The following is a 19,318-nucleotide window of genomic DNA, read 5'->3' as shown; positions in this document are numbered from 1 at the left end:
GCGCTGCTTCTGTCTGCCGCGTTGCTCAGTACTGTAGTTGTACTATATTAGCGTCACATGACTGTGAGAGTGGGTTACAAGAGTAGAAATGCGAGGTAGAGTCTGAAGGCTCGTCCCTGCTAAACCACGGGATTGGTCGGGAGCGGCAGAGGGCTGGTCTTGAAATCTGTCGTAAACTGGAGTGCCCTCACATGTGGGGATGTGTGTGAGGGGATGTTAGACTGAGGAAAAATACCATTTCCAGGCTTTCCTTCCCGTTCTTTTCTGCCTGTCCCCGTGGTGCAGTCTTCTGACACTGTTTCATAAAAGCAAGACTCACATGATGTGGGTTGGGGTAGGATTCTGGGGGTTAGGCTACACTTTGCCATAACACAGCCTCAGTGGCATAAGCCAGTCTGTGTACAGTATCAGTAAAACAAGCGTGAGTTGTGTGTGAGGCAGAGAGATTAATCAAAGTTACTGGTTTTACCCCACCCCCAATAAAGGAGCCAGTGGATCTCTCAGCCACTGACCCATAAACCAGCAATTCCACTCTCACTTGCGATTCAAGAATGAAACACAAGGATTAACATCACAGAAAAGAACAGCACAAAAACTGTAGACAGATGAAGTATAAGAGTACAGTCCTTCATAACATAGCATAACATAACATAACATAACATAACATAACATAACATAAAACATAACATAACATAACATAACATAACATAACATAACATAACATAACATAACATAACATAACATAACATAACATAACATAACTGTAGCCTATGTATAAGATCAGTAGTATGTTTAGTGTACTATTTTTATCAAGAGATAACCTTGGCATGATTTGGCACCGTTTTACACTTGCACAGTTAACTCTGCCACATGCCATTGTCAGACGCTGAGGAACAGGAAAACACATCTGGTGAAGTGCTTTTTGAACAGGGTGTTTGTTTTGCCACTCACAGATGCAAAATATGGCATCAGTTATTCTGGGAGAGAGCAGCAATTAGGCATGTCCACATAATTGTCGAGGAGGCTGTGGAGTTAGTGTGTGTTTGTGCTTTCTGTTTCCTTCTCCACGCCTTGAGAGATACACAGAAACACCCTGTCATGATGAGACAAGGAGGTAGTCAATCTAGCCTTGCACATTCCCACAGGGATCTCAGCAGGGCACATCCAAATGAGTGTGTTGTCTGGGAAATACCACCAAAACATACACAGAATTATCACTCATCGACTGCATGATGTCAAAATATTTTATATTCCCCAGTAATGACAGCACACTGTCTCTGTTGACACACAAATGGCCCACACTCAAAAATGTACAGACAACACAACTCAGAAATTATGCGCCAGCTTTATGCAAGAGTGTGATCACCTCTGGGCAAATCAACAAAACACTTTTTGAAAGTGAAAAAGTGAATAGTATAAGTACAACACACATATTACAGTAATGCATATACATATATGGTTTTCCTTCATGAACAAAAAAACAGAGAATTTTAAACAGTAACCATGTCTTGTGCACAGGGCTTCCCAAGCTTTTGAAACCGAAGTAAATGTACAGACAGACCCACTGTGAGCAGACCTACTGTGAGCAGTAGTATTAGGATCTGATGTGCACATCGCACAGCTGTCGCAGCTTTTCCTGGATGTCCCTGTTAAAACGTCGCCAACTCTCACCAAGAGTCTACGGGCCATCAGACACACGCACACACGCATACACGCGCGCACGCACACACACACATACGCACGCACACATGCACGCACACACACACACACACACACACACACACACACACACACACACACACACACACACACACACACACACACACACACACACACACACACACACACACACACACACACACACACACACACACACACACACACACACACACACACACACAGTGGAGGCTAATACCATGTTGTCCAACACGGACCTTTCCCTGGACCTGAGCTGACCTTGCTAATCCCAGAGATCAAACAGCTGTAAGGCGTGTTGTTCTAGACGAAGGCTCCCGCTCATGCCGGGATTAGGCTAGCACTAGAACAGCTACTAGCAGGGGGACCTCCGGTCCCTGACGTGCTGAGATTGGAGGCGAGGGAGGGCCCGTCTATCCCTGGATTAGAGAGACTCGCCTTTGCCCTAGTTCCTGCTCCGTCTCGCAGGACAAGCGCTCACATTTGTACCCAGTTAATGGAAGCTGAAGTGAGGAGAGCGGCTGAGGCACTAATCTGAGAGGGAGACACAGACAGGCAGTGAGAGGAAGTAGAGAGGGAGAGAGAGAGAGAGAGAGAGAGAGAGTGAGAGAGAGGGAGAGAGAGAGAGAGAGAGAAAGAGCGAGAGAGAGGGAGAGAGAGAGGTTGGTGGGTGAAGCAGGGGTTGGGTTGGGTTCTGGCGGATGCAGGGTAGAGAAGCCTTGGTGGAGCATATCCATCACTGAAAAAAATAAAACATTACAGCTGATCATCAGATGTGTACATTTGTACTGTACATTTGTACTGTACATTTTTGGAAAGTTGCAGCCAAGCAGTGCAGAGCCAGAGGATATTCTCAGTCCAAGACACATGCTATTTATGATACTTAATACCTAGGATAAAACTCCCACATAAGAAATGATGGCACTTTGTCCTAACAGCAGGCACTGCCATCCCTACCATGGCACACAATGGCGTGCCTCTGCTGATGAACAACCACGAATCGTATGACTCATTCCATTCAGGTGGAAAGCTCATTTCAAGGTCAACACAGTTATGCTGGTGGTATAACATCTGCCTGTGAGCTACCTCTCTTATCTAAAAAAGTTTACTTTTAACCCATTTGTTTTACAACCAGATATTTCCCTTAAGCAACAGATTTGGAATGTCTTAACTTAGAGAAGAAGTGCAGTAAAACCTGGACAAAAGTCCTGCAAATAACTTTTACAATTGGGCCAATGGTTAAATGGGTCAAGTTATTATAACAACATTTTTAGGTAAAATTGCCTCTGGAGGTTAAATGCAGCAAGCAGATAACTTCTTTAAAGCCTATAAAAACCTCACAAGTAAACAAAATTACAATAATTAGCCCACATTAACTTTCTAACCTTAAATGGGGGCCTTTGACAGCCCACAACAGACTCCATATCCACCAACAACTTTCTGTTTCTGTTCAAATGAATCATTGTAATGAGTAACCATCTGCAACTACTGAATGGCAGTCCCCGGGCTGATTCAGCATTGAATATGTTGGAAATATCTGCTGCAGTGCATGATGATATGAACAGTGGTGCTTGTGTATTTAAATAGTCTCTAACTAGTTGTAATAATAGTATGTGAACTAAGTGTGTTAACTACTGTGAACTACTGTGTTAAAATCACTCTTTAAATGTTCAGAATATGAATGAAAACAGGACATAACAGATTATTTTGATAATACTCTTGTATGTATAATCTCACTGCAGACGAATGAATGAACTAAATAGGAACAGATGTGAACCACACGTCGATTTCAGCTAACGGAACATTTAAGAGGCGTAAAAAAAGAAAAGATTTCCTCTCTTCTTCTCATTCATCTGGGTGGAAGTTGGACCCTCATAAAAGCATGTTTACCACTCTGCTTCTCCTGCCTGCCATGTTTACTGAGCAAATTATTTAGATGATAACATCTGAACGCGTCTGGTTTAATGTTTAGCAAGGTTTGGGAACATGGACATTCACTGGCAGACATAACATCTTCTTCAATGCCAGAACATCGACTTGCGTCACTCGTCGCCAGAGTACACTTATGCAGTTGGCACAGATGTTTGATGGGCGAGGGCGGCTGAAATTGGATGGTTTCATAATTACAGTTTACCACATGTTAATTCTGGTCAAACTGCACTGCTCTGAAGTTGCAAGACCAAAAATTAATTAGTAGATGCATGTGGTATCGTTGGTGACAGTAAGTCTTTTGACTTATTAATTACAACTCCATTTCCAAAAAAAGTTGTTACGCTGCATGAAATGCACATATAAACAGAATGTGATCATCTGCAAATCACATAAACCCATATTTAGTTGCAAAAGGTACATAGAATGTTGAAACTGACAAATCATGTAATTTTATAAAAAAAAAGAAGCAACATGTCAAAGGTTGAAGCAAAAGTTGGGATGTGGGCAGCAGAAGACCGGAAAAGCTGTGTAATGGTAACAAACATTTCACAACTAAATTGAGTTACCTGCCATGAGCATCATAACTAAAGATCAACACTCTGTGAAGAACTCAAATATTGCAATAATGTAAGAATAATGTTCCTCAACGTAAAATTGCAAGGCTTTTTGGTATTTTATCATCTAGAACATAATACTATAGAACATATACTTCAGAAAAACAATGTCAAACTGCATTCTGCACATATGGTCGCATTTGGTGCATCATGGGATGAAAAACATGATTAAGATGATTTTGATTATTAACATGATTTCGTTTTTATTTACAGTTTACACTGCATCCCAACCTTTTTTGAAAAAGGATTGTAATTCTACATATTAAGTAAACTCAAATATGATTACATGTCACATCTTGTACAGTTTTGGTCTGATAAAGGATATGTGCAATTTCTTTGAAGGTCTACTTTCTTAAATTCTATCCTTACCACCATGTCCAATATTATTTATATTTTTATTATGCAATAATGTCAATAAAGGATCTCAAAGCTTGCAGTGTATTTGTCACTTTTCATCATTTTGGATATGATATTATGAACAAGCCAGTGCAGATTGGACTGCTTAGTACAGCAAAGTTCAACTATTGCAGAGGGCTACAAAATAATGACAAGGATGATAAGCTTGCGTTGCCCCGGGTGAACTCAAGCTGTTCCTATCTAAGAACTGATCGGTGTCGAAATGCCACCTCTGCAAGTCTGTGTTGCTGCAATACCATCACATTCAACCCAGTAGAGTGGAGCAACTGTTCCCCCATGGGAATGAGGCAAAAAGGACTGGATGTGAGCCCGTCCGTCGACTGCCACAAACCAGCTGGCCATCATGTGAACTCTACGAGACTACTGTATGCTCCCTTCAGGCCTGGGATATTCAGAAAAAAACAGACAGTTAAGGCATGGAGGAGAACAGTCATACAGGTATACTTGATACTAACTCTATGTAATGCATTTTAGATAAAACGGAGACCCTGAATATTACTGTAAAGCTTTACGGAGCTGGTAGTAACAGTAGAGTGATAAGCCAGGGAATAGATGCCCTTTGCAAAGCCATGGATATGGATATTTAAGATCCACATGCAAATAAATGTGCCGTAAATTAATGTCAAATCAGAGTGAATTGCCTCCGATCCCCACTAACAAAATAGACCATGCCCAGGAAGCGCTCTGCATGCCAGCCTTTTGCAGCCACCGTGCTGCTATGGACGCCCAGATGCTCCACTGTTGCACCCTCATCTGAGAGTTGAGGCATCCTTTGAGAGGCACCTGACTACCAGACCCACCTAACCTTGGGGACGTTGCCATGTCCTTCATTGCCTGAGACACCTGTGCCAGCACCTCTCTGACCTCCCCTCCCTCTCGCCTGAGCGCCAAGGTCCCTTCAGTCAGGGCATTGCCATGCTTCGAACGGACCCGGCACGAAGCCGCTCAGGAAGATCAGGAAGAGACTCCCCCCACTCTCATGCCAGGGGGTTGTCTGTGAGCACAGTCAACCAGCTCCAAAAACACGAAGCAACCCTCCACAAGCATGAAGCAACCTACCACCCCTTTGAAGCGCAACTCAACTCTCTGAACTCTGTAGGCCTAATTGAAATACATTTATAATGCAAACGTTGTTTAGCTAGGAAAACTAATAACATTCTCATATAAAAAGTGGGGAATTGTGGCATCCTCAACCTGTAGATCAAATGGATCTAACTGATCTCTGTAGGCCCAACTGAAACAGACTACACTGTCAGCATGAAAGTTGGTAGGCTGAGAAAACTTAAAATAGTACACCCTCAATATAGGGGTCAGATCTCTTCAGTAGGTGTAGAACAACATCCCTAAATAAAACGTGAGGAATTGTCAGCTGCATGTACACTGCCAATCAACTGAATGGCCTATGGACCTCTATAAGCCCAATTGATATACACTGACAGCGTAAAAGCTATTTAGGCTGTAGGCCTATTCATCTTTCCAGTCATTGTCATTTATCAAAGAAGCTTAATATACAAATAGCATAAGGGTAGACATTCATAAAATAACTGTAGAGGTTCAAAAAGGGCTGCAGTGATCACTGCAGGAGTTATACGGTTTGGCTGACGAATGCTTCTGCGGCCAACACTGCCATCTAGCGGCTAAAAAATGCACTTTTTAAGGTTCTTTATATTGTCAAACTCAATAGCAATGTAAGATTGACCAATAGGGGGCACTTTGAATCCAAAAATGGCAAAATGCATGAATGTTGAGCAACTTCTCATTCAAAAATTCTCCGATTTTCCACGATGGATTATTTTAATGGGGGTGTGAATGGAAAGGCCGAATATATGGTGAATATGGCCTACTTTCCATATCTGTTGTCAAACTGAATGGCAATTCAAGATTGGCCAATAAGGGGGACTTTGAAATCATCCAACATGTTAGACATTTCTCTGTCTAACTCTGTTCCATTTCCCCCTGATGGATTTGCACAGGGATGTCTTGTCTGCTTGTTGTGTCAATCTCCATGGCATGTGACAGAGAAATGTGAGGCAGGTTGTAAATGAGTAAATAGTGCACTATTGAATACACAAGTTCACTAAGTTTCTTTCTTTTTTTTTAAGAAAAGGCTGAGATTAAATAGCCTACCAGCCTACATTTTGTAGCCTTGAATTTCAAGGCTTTTGAGGCACTCAACACAGGTTTAGGATGTACTCATATTTTCAGTCATTGTCATTTATCAAAGAAACTTCATTAACAAAATGACAAGGGTAGAGGTTCAAAAATATAACTGTAAAGGAGGCTCAAGAAGTGTGCTTGCACAAGTTCTACTGCTTGACTGACTGATGCTTCAGCGTCAACTAGGAAATGCGATCAGCACTGCCATCTAGTGGCGAAACCATGCACCTTTTAAAGTGGAATCGAAACTTAGGGAGACCTGCACTGAATGCAGGGCTCAGCTCAAGGAAAAAAAAAAATGCAAAATGACAACCGGCTCGAAACTGGTGCCAGCACCTGCTTTTAACAATGATGTGCAAGGCTGTCGTTAAATGGCCTGACTCCACCCGTCTACGCACTTCCGCTCAATTCCATTTTCCTTCAGTATTACCAAAGGCTAGTTGTAAAGGTTGGAAATGTACCAAAGTATTATGACCTGTACTGGAGAGTTAGACTGAAAACAGGAAAATTATTTATGCACAGCTGGAAAAGCTTTCCATATCAAGGAGGTTATTTAAAGTATGAGTCTGACATATATTTGAATTACATGTATGGCATTATATGGCATGTTATACAGGTGTATCACAAATAAATATTTGCTATATCATATATACATATATATTTTATCTGAGTTAAAGAGTGAAAGCTTTGAGTTAACCACCAGCTCAACGTCATAATAATGTACTAAAACAGGCAGCTTCAGTTTGGAAAACTGGTAACACATAAATCTACCTTTCTGCTTTTCCACTCAATGGAGGCTAGATAAATAAGGACATTTTTATTTTTGGCCATCAAAAGACAGGGGAGTAAAGAAAAAGCAACAAATAACTTTATGTAAAGACAACAATGGAGTAAATCTTCTATTGGAATCTTAGGTCCGTTCCACTGACGCACAATACAAAAGGTGAGCCTGATACCCCAACTGACAAGTTAGGCTTTTGGGTTTGTGTCCAAGGGATTAAGAATGTAACACGTGAGGTCAAAGGTTATCTGTCCTTGTTGCTCCGGAGATCAGTGGTAAGAGGGTCGTGCTGGATCGTCTGATGCAGCATAAGTGCCAGGAGTCCTGCCCGGTTCGTCATGGCCATCCTCACGTTCCTCTCCTGCTCAAACAGCTCGTCCAGTTTGTACCACTACGAGAGGAGAGGAGAGGAGAGGAGAGGAGACGAGACGAGACGAGACGAGACGAGACGAGACGAGACGAGACGAGACGAGACGAGACGAGACGAGACGAGACGAGACGAGACGAGACGAGACGAGACGAGACGAGACGAGACGAGAGGAGAGGAGAGGAGAGGAGAGGAGAGGAGAGGAGAGGAGAGGAGAGGTCTGTTCATTCACACGTTCACCAATGGATTTTCAAAACACATCAGTGACAATATACCATGGCTGAAGTGTACCTGCATAATGCCATTACACTGTCTTCCACTAAAAATGACCTTGCACCTAAACTACTTTCCCCATCAATATAACATCTTCATAACAAAGTTAATTTAATACAGTCAGATAAAACGGAGACCCTGAATATTACTGAAAAGCTTTACGGAGCTGGTAGTAACAGTAGAGTGATAAGCCAGGGAATAGATGCCTGTGCAAAGCCATGGATATTGTAGAAAGTGCTAAACAGTGTAAGAAACTGCAAGGGTAAAGTTATATACCCTTTCAACAATAAAAACAAAAACAATGCTTGAACGTTCTATTTGGTTCCCAATCTACTTCCTCTGCATTAAGATAAAATATGGAATGTTAAAACGGAAGCCTTGAGGGGCCAACTATGATGCTGATAATGGAACTCTCTTGAAAGGGTCTATACATAAGGCTTTTGAACTGACCACTCGGACTCTCTCCAGGTCCACCTCTGCCCGCCGCAGTTTCTCCCAACAGTAGTGTTTGTTGCACTTGCGTTTGGACACGCGGCAGTACTCGCCCGTCGGCTCAAACACGTTACGCACCAGCGGACAACCACACACTTCATCCACCGCAACCTGCACGCAAACACATATGCAAACACGTATTAATATATGACACTTCACTCAGCAAATACTAAATATTTTCATGTAATATTATTCAATGAATGTATGCATGTCATGCATTGTATGCAATGAATATAAGTACATGATGCATGTCTGGGTGTTGCGAGGTATGTGTGGATGAGCTTGCAGCTCAATTGTTTATTCTTATATGTAATTGATTATGGGAACAAAACACTAAGGAGGGTACCTGCTTGACAACCCCAGTGACATGCTCACAAAGGCTGCTCTGTTTGTGGAGATGTTGCTCATGAAGGCTGGTTTTTTGATGAGGACCTTGATGCTATGGTTCTCTGCTTGGGCATACAGGCTGATGGCCTTCATGGATGCCAGGTACATTTGTGACTGCCGCCAGCCAACTGACCTGTCGCTAAGCGCCACCCTTAGAACGCAGATGAGCCAATGACAGTCCAGCCTCAACTGACCTGTCGCTAAGCGCCACCCTTAGAACGCAGATGAGCCAATGACAGTCAAGCCTCAACTGACCTGTCGCTAAGCGCCACCCTTAGAACGCAGATGAGCCAATGACAGTCCAGCCTCAACTGACTCGGACATCAGCTCAAACAACTCCATAGGAAACAACAGGGAGGATGAATACAATTACAAATTAATGGTTATTTATGGAGTTTATTTCCTCAAAAAACCCAGACGGATAACTGTGGTCAAACGTTGTGCATGGGGGACGTGTAATACCCAGTGTGATAGCCGGTACCCCCGAGAGGCTAGAAAACGGGGTATATTTCATTAACAGTAGCCTACAGGACGTAATGTAGGCTACTGAGCCAACAACGTGGGCACAGTAACCAGGTTCCCTGTTAAATCCCAAAATGAAAATGCTCATTAGCCAACTACTATATCCTTACTACATCGAATGTTAACATAGCCTAACATATCTCAGTCTCAATCTTCCACTAGCTAGCTAGCATTAACATCAGTGGTTTTTGCACGGTGATCTGCCTCCACTTTAAGCTTGTCACCTTGTATGTATTTTAAAGTTTTGAATATACCTCTTCATAGCATAATTAAAATTTGATTGCTTCTGGAGGAAATTAAATCCTTCCTCGACCAAAATGTCTTCAAAGCCTGCTTTGATATACTGTCAGCTGCCATTTTCCATAATGTATTTCTAATCAAGTCTGCTTTGTTTGTCCGAGTTTCACACGGTAACAATGGGGGCTTAGCGACAGGTCAATTGTTTGCATAATTGTCATATCTCGCGTCCTATTATTTCATTTTAGATAAGCTTGGTTGTTGATTTGCTACTGTGGGAACTCCCCTACCTATAGCACAAAGAATGCAACACCTTTCCTGTGTATGTCTGAAATTGGGAACCCCACTAAGGAGGTGCACCTGAACTTTGTGGTATACTCTGGCCATAAGCCAATTCAATTCCAACCTGCTGCCCTCCACACTATTTTGGAGATCACACAGCCAGACAACTAGAGCATGGTGAAGAAATATTGGCTGAATGTGACAAACTATATTTTGCATTAGAATGTGATTTCGCTGTCTAAACCACAGAGAAGGACTCTGATTGGGCGATTGAAGAAAATAACTCATCCTTTCTAAAGGAAGAAGCCTGGTTCAAAAGAGGGGCGTTGAGTCTGATTGCAGGCTTCACCAAAGTCCTTTTAGGCAAGTCCCTCCACTCAGCGGCCATATTGCACTCATCGGGCATCCTATTCGGCAGAAATGTGCGTGCGCAAGGCTTCACGACACCAATCTTGCTCCAGCGGCAAATTCACAACACATGATTGGCACGATGTCTTCACAACACACCATATGATTGGCTCAATGTATTCACATCACACCACGATTGGCTCAATGTATTCACATGTCAACGACATATTGGTGATACAAACTAACCCCATGCATTTCTATGAAGGATTTTTTGAGTGCGGTGTCTCCTCATTAGAAAGTCTCTGGGTTTACTACTAACCTTTGGATCTCTGGAATGTTCTGGACAGAGGACCTGCAGCCTCTTGCAGTACGTCTTGCTCTGAGGGTTATACACGTCACAAAAGAGTCGTGTTGCCCTGGAGACGGATGTACAGTAAACACACATTAACAAGGACCAAGGGGGTTAAAACATACCTTTTTCTTTTCAGCCCTTATTACTAATAACGATGCCTCTTACCCCTCAATGCGTGTGGGAAAGATGGACCCAAATGACGTTTGACTTTCATACTGCAGAGAGAGATCAAGTCAACACAAACTCCATTAATGTGAATGTGACGTTTTAAAAAAGCCCACATGTTCTATCAGTTTTTGGTGGGAATAGTCTTGAAACCCTCAAGAAATAGAATGGTTGCCATACGCTTACCTTGGCATAGCATCTCTCCATGTGCCTCAGCGCCACCTTGGGGTGGACAGGGTGACTGCAGGACACACAGAATATCTGCAGGTCTGTGTCTTCACTGTCTCCCTCATTCACCTGGAAGCAGAGGAACTTGAGTAAGCATCTCTGTACGATACACATACTCTGTAGCTCAAACAACGTCCTCACCCCCTGAACAATCTGCTATTTTGATTTGATACTATTTGGATTTCTCTTATCTAACGCAAGCGTTTTTCTCATTGATTTTCCTCGCTCTTTACCACCTGATTGTTAACCTCCAGGGGCCTCATTACAGAAACTTCCTAACTCTGAAATCCTATCTTATCTCAGTTTAGCATGTTTTCTAACTGCATTTAGGGAAAAAATCCTATCTTTAGTTAACATAAGATAGGAATTTGGCCATTACAGAACCATCCTAATTCAAATATGTCCTAACTTAGGAATCCTAACTTAGAACCGGGTCTGTGCCATCCTAAATTCAAAATAACTGCCAAAACTGACTGTAACAGTCTTGTTGGGTTCTTGCCTAGCCTATGACAAGATGAAGAACATGACTGTTAGGGACACCATAAAGCATATTTCACTAAATAGGCTAATTAAGTGAAAACTTGGACAAGCAATATAACAAGTATAAGCTCTGTGTTTTAAAACATGTATAGCCTAAAACAAATAAATATTAATCATTATTTATTTATTTATTTTATTTATATATTATTTATTATTATTATTATTATTTATAATCTTTTTCATAAATATTGACACTCTCTTACGAGGTTTAAACCTCTGCGCGTCGGGGCTGTTTTACAACCTCGACCGTGCATTCATTTCTGTTAACAGACCACCGTCCATTATCCCTTACTTATTACACAGCTCATCACAATGCAAGTAGAACGATCCATTGACTTGAATAAGATTTCCTAAAGTTCTAGCAGTCATTATTTTCGACTAGAGGACCTCTGAAAAAAATAATGACCGCTGTCAATGGCAACGGAGTTTGTGCTTCTAATTCAGGTCTTTCATATCACTCCGCAACTACTGGAACTTCATTCAAAAGTGAAAAGCAGACGGTTGATCACCTCTGTTCTAAAGAATGTTTGATTCAAGTTCAGTGTGTGTTGTTACGAACTATTTTTTTCTCAGCAAAAGCCACGATGAACGGTAACAAATAGGCTATAGCCTAAGCTATGTAGGCTAAATAGTCATATTGTGGGGAGTTTATTGTTTTGTTTTGGCAAGTAGCCGTGTAATAAGCGGGATAATGTATAGAACGCCGGTCATTATTGGGAAAATATGTCCCGACAGGGCGCCGGGAACCCAACGCGCAGCTATGTCTATCTGGAGCAACCAACTGTCAAAGATTCTTAAGAACAACCTGACATTCTAATCATAGATACAGGCAGTCTTACATACATTCTAAGCATAAAAACAGCCATGACAGGACAATTGCCAATTTAAAAACCTACCGGTAATTGACAGTTACAGTTAGGATTTCTTAAGATAAGATAAGAGATCTGAGATAAGATAGGACACAGCCATGAGTTTAGGAACTGCTTCTGTAATAGGAAGATAAGATTTTTCCTATCTTTGAAACTTTAAGTTAAGATAGGACAAGCAGTTTCGATATTTTTCTGTAATGAGGCCCCTGGTCCTCATGCAGGGCCTGCTGTGTTGGCTATGTCTGTAAGTGCGCAAGTGTGCGTGCGTTTGTGACCTGACCTCCTGGTCCTCATGCAGGGCCTGCTGTGTTGGCTATGTCTGTAAGTGCGCAAGTGTGCGTGCGTTTGTGACCTGACCTCCTGGTCCTCATGCAGGGCCTGCTGTGTTGGCTATGTCTGTAAGTGCGCAAGTGTGCGTGCGTTTGTGACCTGACCTCCTGGTCCTCATGCAGGGCCTGCTGTGTTGGCTATGTCTGTAAGTGCGCAAGTGTGCGTGCGTTTGTGACCTGACCTCCTGGTCCTCCTGCACGGTCTGCTGCTTGGCCTTGACGACGATGCCCTCCAGCTCGTGGAAGCGGCGCTCCATCTCGGTGAGGCGGAGGCGGGCCTGCTGCTGCTCGCGCCGGATGCGCTCCAGCTGCTTCTTGCCCAGCTCCTCCGCGATGCACGGGCTCTGCTGCCACTGCTGGATGCGCTGGGGCAGGATCTCATAGATGCGGCTGAACAACAAACAAACAAACAAACAAACAAACAATCAGTACAACTAGAGGCACTGAGGTAGGAACTAACTAAGATGTGTCTGAATGACAAGCAAACAAACACATATCCAAAACAAACACATGTCAGCAATGACATAGCCTAACTCACTCACAGGTAGTTTCACAGGGGATTAATAAAATACTGAGATGCTCTACTGCAGAAACACATCCAAAGAAACACACAAAAATGTTTGTGTTCAAGTTTGGGCAAGCAAGGAATAATAATTTATTAAGATATTAGTGTCCAAACATGGCCTTAAAGATAATTTCTGAGAGTAAAAATTATTTTAAAAAAATCAAGGGTTGAAACATTGGAATTTAACAAATATATTTTACAGGTCTTCATTTTGGGACCTAAACATTAAGTAGGTAAACTCGGCGCGGCAACCATTTTCCTGGATTCTGTCTGATTTGACATGGAACGACCCATATAATCTGATGCAGATCTCAGTGCCAGACAGTGAGTAAGTTGTAGACCCATGTGCCAGTCCTTACTTGGCAGCGAGCTTCATGCCGCAGTCCTCAGAGCAGTATTTGGAGCCGGGTCGGGACGGCTCCACGCAGTTGGGCCCCAGGCATTGCTGCACCTCGCCCCCGACCCGCCCGTCTCCGCGGTCACTGTGCCGGACCTTGTCCTTGTGCTTCTGTTTCTGCTTGTGCCGCCGAGACTCTTTCTGCTGGGAGCAAAAGGAGCATTAACACAAACACACAGCCTGGAGTCAGCTAAACGAGTTGAAGACCTTCCGTATGACAAACTCATTAAACACCTGGAACCGTGGACAGAGAATTCTAAGGTGTTCAGATCACAAAGAACATTTGTGAGATGCAGGCCAAATGCTGGAGGAGTGTTTGATGGTGATGGTCTGGGGGTGCTTTGGTGGTTGTAAAGTGGCAAATCTGTACAGGGTTAAAGGAATCTTAAAGAAGGAAGGCCATTCCTCTGGTTTGCAATGCCATGCCACATCCTGTGGATGGTGCTTGATTGCTCCAAAAAAGAGGACAGTGATCCAAAGCACATCTCCAAATTATGCACGCACCATATAGAGAAGAAGCAGTCAGCTGGTAGCCTTGCCTTAGCTAAGTCAGGGAACTAGCGATTTAGCTAAATAGAACGAATATAATCATAGCAACAACATGTACACAATCAATTTCTACCTCGAATTTGTTTTAAACATTGCCCTGAGAACCTATGCTGTTACAGATGCAACATCATTGTGGCATATGCAGTCAACCATTAATGAGGACCAGTGGATAAGTAATTACAGGTACACTGACTCGTCTTTTACCGTTTGCATCTCCATGTGCAGCAGGGTTGAAGCAGACAGAGAGCTGTGTTGAAAATGATATGAGGGACTTAAAAAAGACTAGATACCTTCTTGTCAAACTTCTTCTCTCGCCTTTTTATGTGCTTGATCTTCACAGCCTTCTTGCGCATCACCTGGTTGTACACAGGCCCATCCTCATCATCGCTGAGCCAGGGCTGGGAGGAGAGACAGACAGAGTAAAGCAAATGACACAGTGGACATTTATGCTCCAGTAAAGATACACCTGTAAAGCATGCAATGTGCATACTACATTGTATTTAAAGTATATCATGACATTTAATTAATGTCAGTTGGTGTGTGCATGTACTGTACACCTCTAAACAATAAGATCAGATGAGAAAGCTCAAGTAAGCTCTTATAACAACCTCAGATAGATATATGATTTTGTTAGCATTTGAAATTTACCCTTAAAACCAGGTTTGTTTGTTTGTTTAATTTAAGGCCATTTCCGCAACTAAGGCTATTTAGTGGCCAGAGCATTGTGTGTTATAGAAACTTAAATATGTTTTTTTTAAATCTATGCTAGTAAGATATTCTAAAATCTTCAAAGGTGGGACCTTACTAAAAACATCAGCTATAGAATTTTTGATGATAAAATTGTTGTCTTTTGGTTTTCAAGGCAGGGCAACAGATCAAAATATGTCTCACTGACAGGGGCGTTTTGCAAAATTGGCATAATGGAGGATCTTCACCACTCAATAGGAAGCCATGAGTGAATCTTGAATGTCCTATACGGCACGCAGACTAGGTAGAAGCCTCTGGCACACATGTCTAAGTGAAGCATACAGCATTTGTTGGCATGGTTACCTGGTTCTTCTGTGAGGCTTTGTACCTATGGTAGAGCTCCATCTCATCGTCGTCAAAGTCGTCTGAGTAGCGGCTGTGCATCGAGTTGTCCCGTCGCTCACGCAGAAACTCTTCATCTTTCACACGCAGCATTTTCTAATACACACATAAACAAACAACAAACATACAAACACAAAGCACGTCACACATCACAATAACACAAAAATACATGTCACCGCTGCAGTGAACACATCTTTAGACAATACTAATGCCGAGGAGCTACAGCACAATTAAAGCAATTATTCTCTTCAGAGAGAGCATTTTACCTCTATACAATCTCTGTGTGTTTGCTATGTGTGTAGCATGTCACTTGTTTCAGATGAATCCTTTGCTCTTTATTCTTCACACAGCACTGTCTGTTCCAAAAGCTTTAAGCTCACCCAAGCCTTGAATTTCCCCTTGGGGATCAATTAGGTATCTATCTATCTATTTATCTATCTATCTATCTAAGTCAGCACTCACCCTGGCGCGCACTTCACACTGCCTCAGACGACACTTCTGCCTGATCTTGTTAGGCCCTCCAAACTTCTTCATGTCCTTGCAGAAGTCACACTGTGCGCAGTCTTCAGTGCGTTTGCAGGGCTCACACTCACCACACATACGAGCTGAGCGCTTCACCTGAGGACCCACAAAACACACACACAATTTTTCGAAACCTTACACATACATTTCATTTTTTTACATGCACCCAAACCAACTTAACACAATAAACACTCTGGAATGACAATAACTTAGGTCAAATGTTCTCTGTCACACCTCTATCTGTCTGTATCTACATACATGGCGTCTTTACCAGAATATCTCTCACCCGTGAGCCTCGGCGCTTGTCCAATTTGAAGTCCGGAAGACTCGTCTGTTTCTCCTTCCTCGGCTGTTCCACCCTCTCCTCGTGGCTCTTCTTCGGTCGAAACTTGATCTCCAGAGATGGATTCTTGTCTTCAGTAGAGAATAGATTATATTGATTACTGAAGGTGACTGGAGTCAAACTAAACAATAAACGACTTTATTGTAGATCTGATTGCATCAGCTGGAGCTATCCAGAATGAAAAGTTGTATAGTTTGAGAAAGCCTCACCTCGGCAGCGCATACAGTACCACTCCCTGATGCCCTTGGCCATCTTCTCCGTCACGTTTATGCAGTGGCCATGGAACCACTCGTTACAGTTATCACAGCCACTGGTGACACAAGACACCAGGAGAGACATTTACTCTTATGAAATCAGAGACTTCTGGTCAGACATCACTTATCTTTATCAAGGTTTATTGTGGTCATTGAATAGTCTAGATCAAATTCACAGATAAGGATATAGAATAATTTGAAAATGACTGGAAGAAAAGTACAAGCTGCAACATTAATCAGATGATGATTGTTATCAAATGGTGTTTAACAATTCTGATCCGTTCAGTTTGACTAAATACTGAGAAATCAATTCAAATAGTGTTGTTTGTCATGTTAAAGTTGAGATTGCAAGCTTACATCATGAAGCAGTTTATATCCGCCTTGCGACAGATGCAGTAGACAGGTGCATTCTCCTCCTCCATACTGCTGTTCTCCATCCCCGGACCTTGGTCCAGGTCAGACATCTCACTGTCCTGTGGGGTTACAGCAACGCAGGTGAGCAAGTCTCGACACAACTGATTATGGTCTAATACCATAATAAAACTGGTATGACAAATGGTAGCGATGGCCATTGCAAAGGGGACCTAACAGATTGTATGGCACACATGTATAATATAACTGGTGGTGGTGGTACTGGTACACGGATACGTTACCAGATATTGGCGGTCTCTAACATTAACTGACACACCGAGTTAACGTTAGCATAGGAGTGTTATCACACTGTGCAGATGGACTGCAACTGCACTGTGCAGATATACTGCAACTTATTTTCCCACAGATGCCAGCTACTTCAACAGCGAGTAACATTAACGTTACTTTCATTTCGACTAGATTTGTTTTGTTAAAGTTCATGAAAGAAAGGTGTTAATGAAAAAAATCCATAACGTTAATAATGTACGTTGTTATAGATAACTAACCCTTATGTGAACGTTACCGTTACACAACACACATCTCAAGCTTGATGTTTTCACAACAAAGCCATGTCTGAAACCATTATTAACGACAAACAAAAGCCATCACAAATTCCATGGTCAAATACAGCAAATCAATGTTGGAAAAACTCCTAGTTCGAGTTTAGCTAGCTTTGAAATGTAACGTTAGCTTGCTAGCACATCTTAGCTCGTTGACTACAGTTATACTCACCATGTTTAGTAAATTGATAATGATGTCTTATTTATATTCCACGAGACCTTAAGTTAATCTAATATAAAGGCTTGGTCAATCAGCAGTTTGCCGTGTCCACAATACAATCGAAGGCGTGATACATTTGTCTAGATTTGATAGCTAGCCAAACAATGAATAGCTTCGGGAACCGGAAGTATAAACCCTGGCCATTCCTTTAAAAAATAAAAGTTCCGATTATCGTGTCTACCAAAATGTCTTTCACATAGGTATGTTATGCTTTGTTCACATTTTCTAAAAAATATCAAGACCCATGTCTGCTGCAAAGGACATAATGATAAAAATAAAGAAAGAACATTGTATGTGTGTGTGTGTGCCCTATGGTGTGTGCGTGCGTGCGTGTGTGTATGTGTGCGTGCGTGCGTGCGTGTGTGTGTGTGTTGTGGGTGGGTGGGGGATTGGGTGGGTCTTCAGGAAGAGGATATACTATTCTTGAGAATTCAAAATTAATTTAACGTAAATTATATTGCATTGAATTACAATGGGATCTTTGTATGTCTGAGAAATTAGCCTACATGTAGGCTTACATAGATGTGACAAATTAGGATTTTGCTATGTGGTTTTAAGGCTGCCTCCAGATGATGCACTCTGATGGCCATACTAATGAGCCTGGGTCTTGGCATTGCAGTCAATTGCAATAAACCTTAAAGCCCTAGCTCTAGGTCACATTGCACCTTTATACTGAAGACCCTTCATAATTTATTAGTGTCGCTGCCTCGCTCTGCCCTCTGCTTTCTGAAGCATGCAATTGTTTTTTTTTTTGTTTGTTTGTTTTTTTAGCCCACTAGACTCAGACAAGACCAGCTAGAATATTCACAATGGTCGAGACCAAGACAAGTCCAGTTGCCAACTTTCTGATATGAAAATAAGGAACGTGGGGGCTACACTTCAGTCAGTACACTGGCTTACCGACTTCAGTTAGTAGAGGGGCGTATTGATATAGGCTGTGTGTGTGCAGGGGTGTTGGACTGGGGGGGAAAAGTGAGACTGATTACTAGGGCCCCAAGTGGAAAGAGGGCCCTTGAAAAGTCTGGAATATCTATTTTAATTTCCAAATTAAATGCCATAATGAATGTAAGACGAAATATAAAGTTAATTTGTAATTGTAACGTGTATTTGCTGCATAACTTGGTTGATTGACTGACTGAATTTTGTATAGAAAAAATAGTGAAGACTGTCTAAGGTGACACTTACCCCTTGCTAAAGAGCAAAATTAGTCCGTCTGCAGGACGATAGGTAGGCTATGCACATTTTGATGGAGATATTTTCTTAAGTTGCTTGCGTTTTGTCTAGCGTTTTTGTCTATTTGCATGTGTTGTAATGTACTTATTACCACACAAATAGAAAGGCTGTGGTTCTTTGTCTACTTTCATTTGAATTTGTGCATGCGGTCACAGTCTCTGTTGTCACATAGTTGTAAGTTAGAGGAG

At 42.2% G+C, this 19,318-nt stretch overlaps 1 protein-coding gene across 4 annotated transcripts; it reads right to left on the bottom strand.

Moving 5' to 3' along the window:
• Nucleotides 1–6,198: 6,198 nt before the first annotated feature.
• On the bottom strand, nt 6,199–18,019 carry LOC143104246 (CXXC-type zinc finger protein 1-like). Of its 4 annotated transcripts, none has more exons than XM_076268220.1 (14): nt 17,850–18,019; nt 17,064–17,179; nt 16,662–16,762; nt 16,381–16,523; nt 16,050–16,205; nt 15,549–15,683; nt 14,789–14,896; nt 13,912–14,090; nt 13,170–13,377; nt 11,208–11,318; nt 11,022–11,071; nt 10,824–10,920; nt 8,687–8,839; nt 6,199–7,987 (listed from the first exon to the last, which is right to left on the bottom strand). In XM_076268220.1, the coding sequence occupies exons 1-14, from the start codon at nt 17,850–17,852 to the stop codon at nt 7,841–7,843; spliced, it is 1,707 nt and encodes a 568-aa protein (XP_076124335.1). In that variant the 5' UTR covers nt 17,853–18,019; the 3' UTR covers nt 6,199–7,840. The 4 variants fall into 4 exon arrangements, with proteins under 4 accessions (XP_076124335.1, XP_076124333.1, XP_076124337.1 ...); XM_076268218.1 differs by having other exon boundaries at nt 6,202–7,987; nt 13,912–14,093; XM_076268222.1 differs by having other exon boundaries at nt 6,202–7,987; nt 16,396–16,523.
• Between the last annotated feature and the right edge of the window lie 1,299 nt (nt 18,020–19,318).

Source organism: Alosa pseudoharengus, unplaced genomic scaffold (assembly GCF_046254945.1).
Source record: "Alosa pseudoharengus isolate Yale_2024_CS ecotype anadromous, Long Island Sound unplaced genomic scaffold, YU_APseudo_1.1 YU_APseudo_1.1_scf_5, whole genome shotgun sequence".
Taxonomy (NCBI): Eukaryota; Metazoa; Chordata; class Actinopteri; order Clupeiformes; family Clupeidae; genus Alosa; species Alosa pseudoharengus.
Note: the sequence above shows the minus strand (reverse complement) of the source record. Positions and strands in the feature narration are given on the sequence as shown.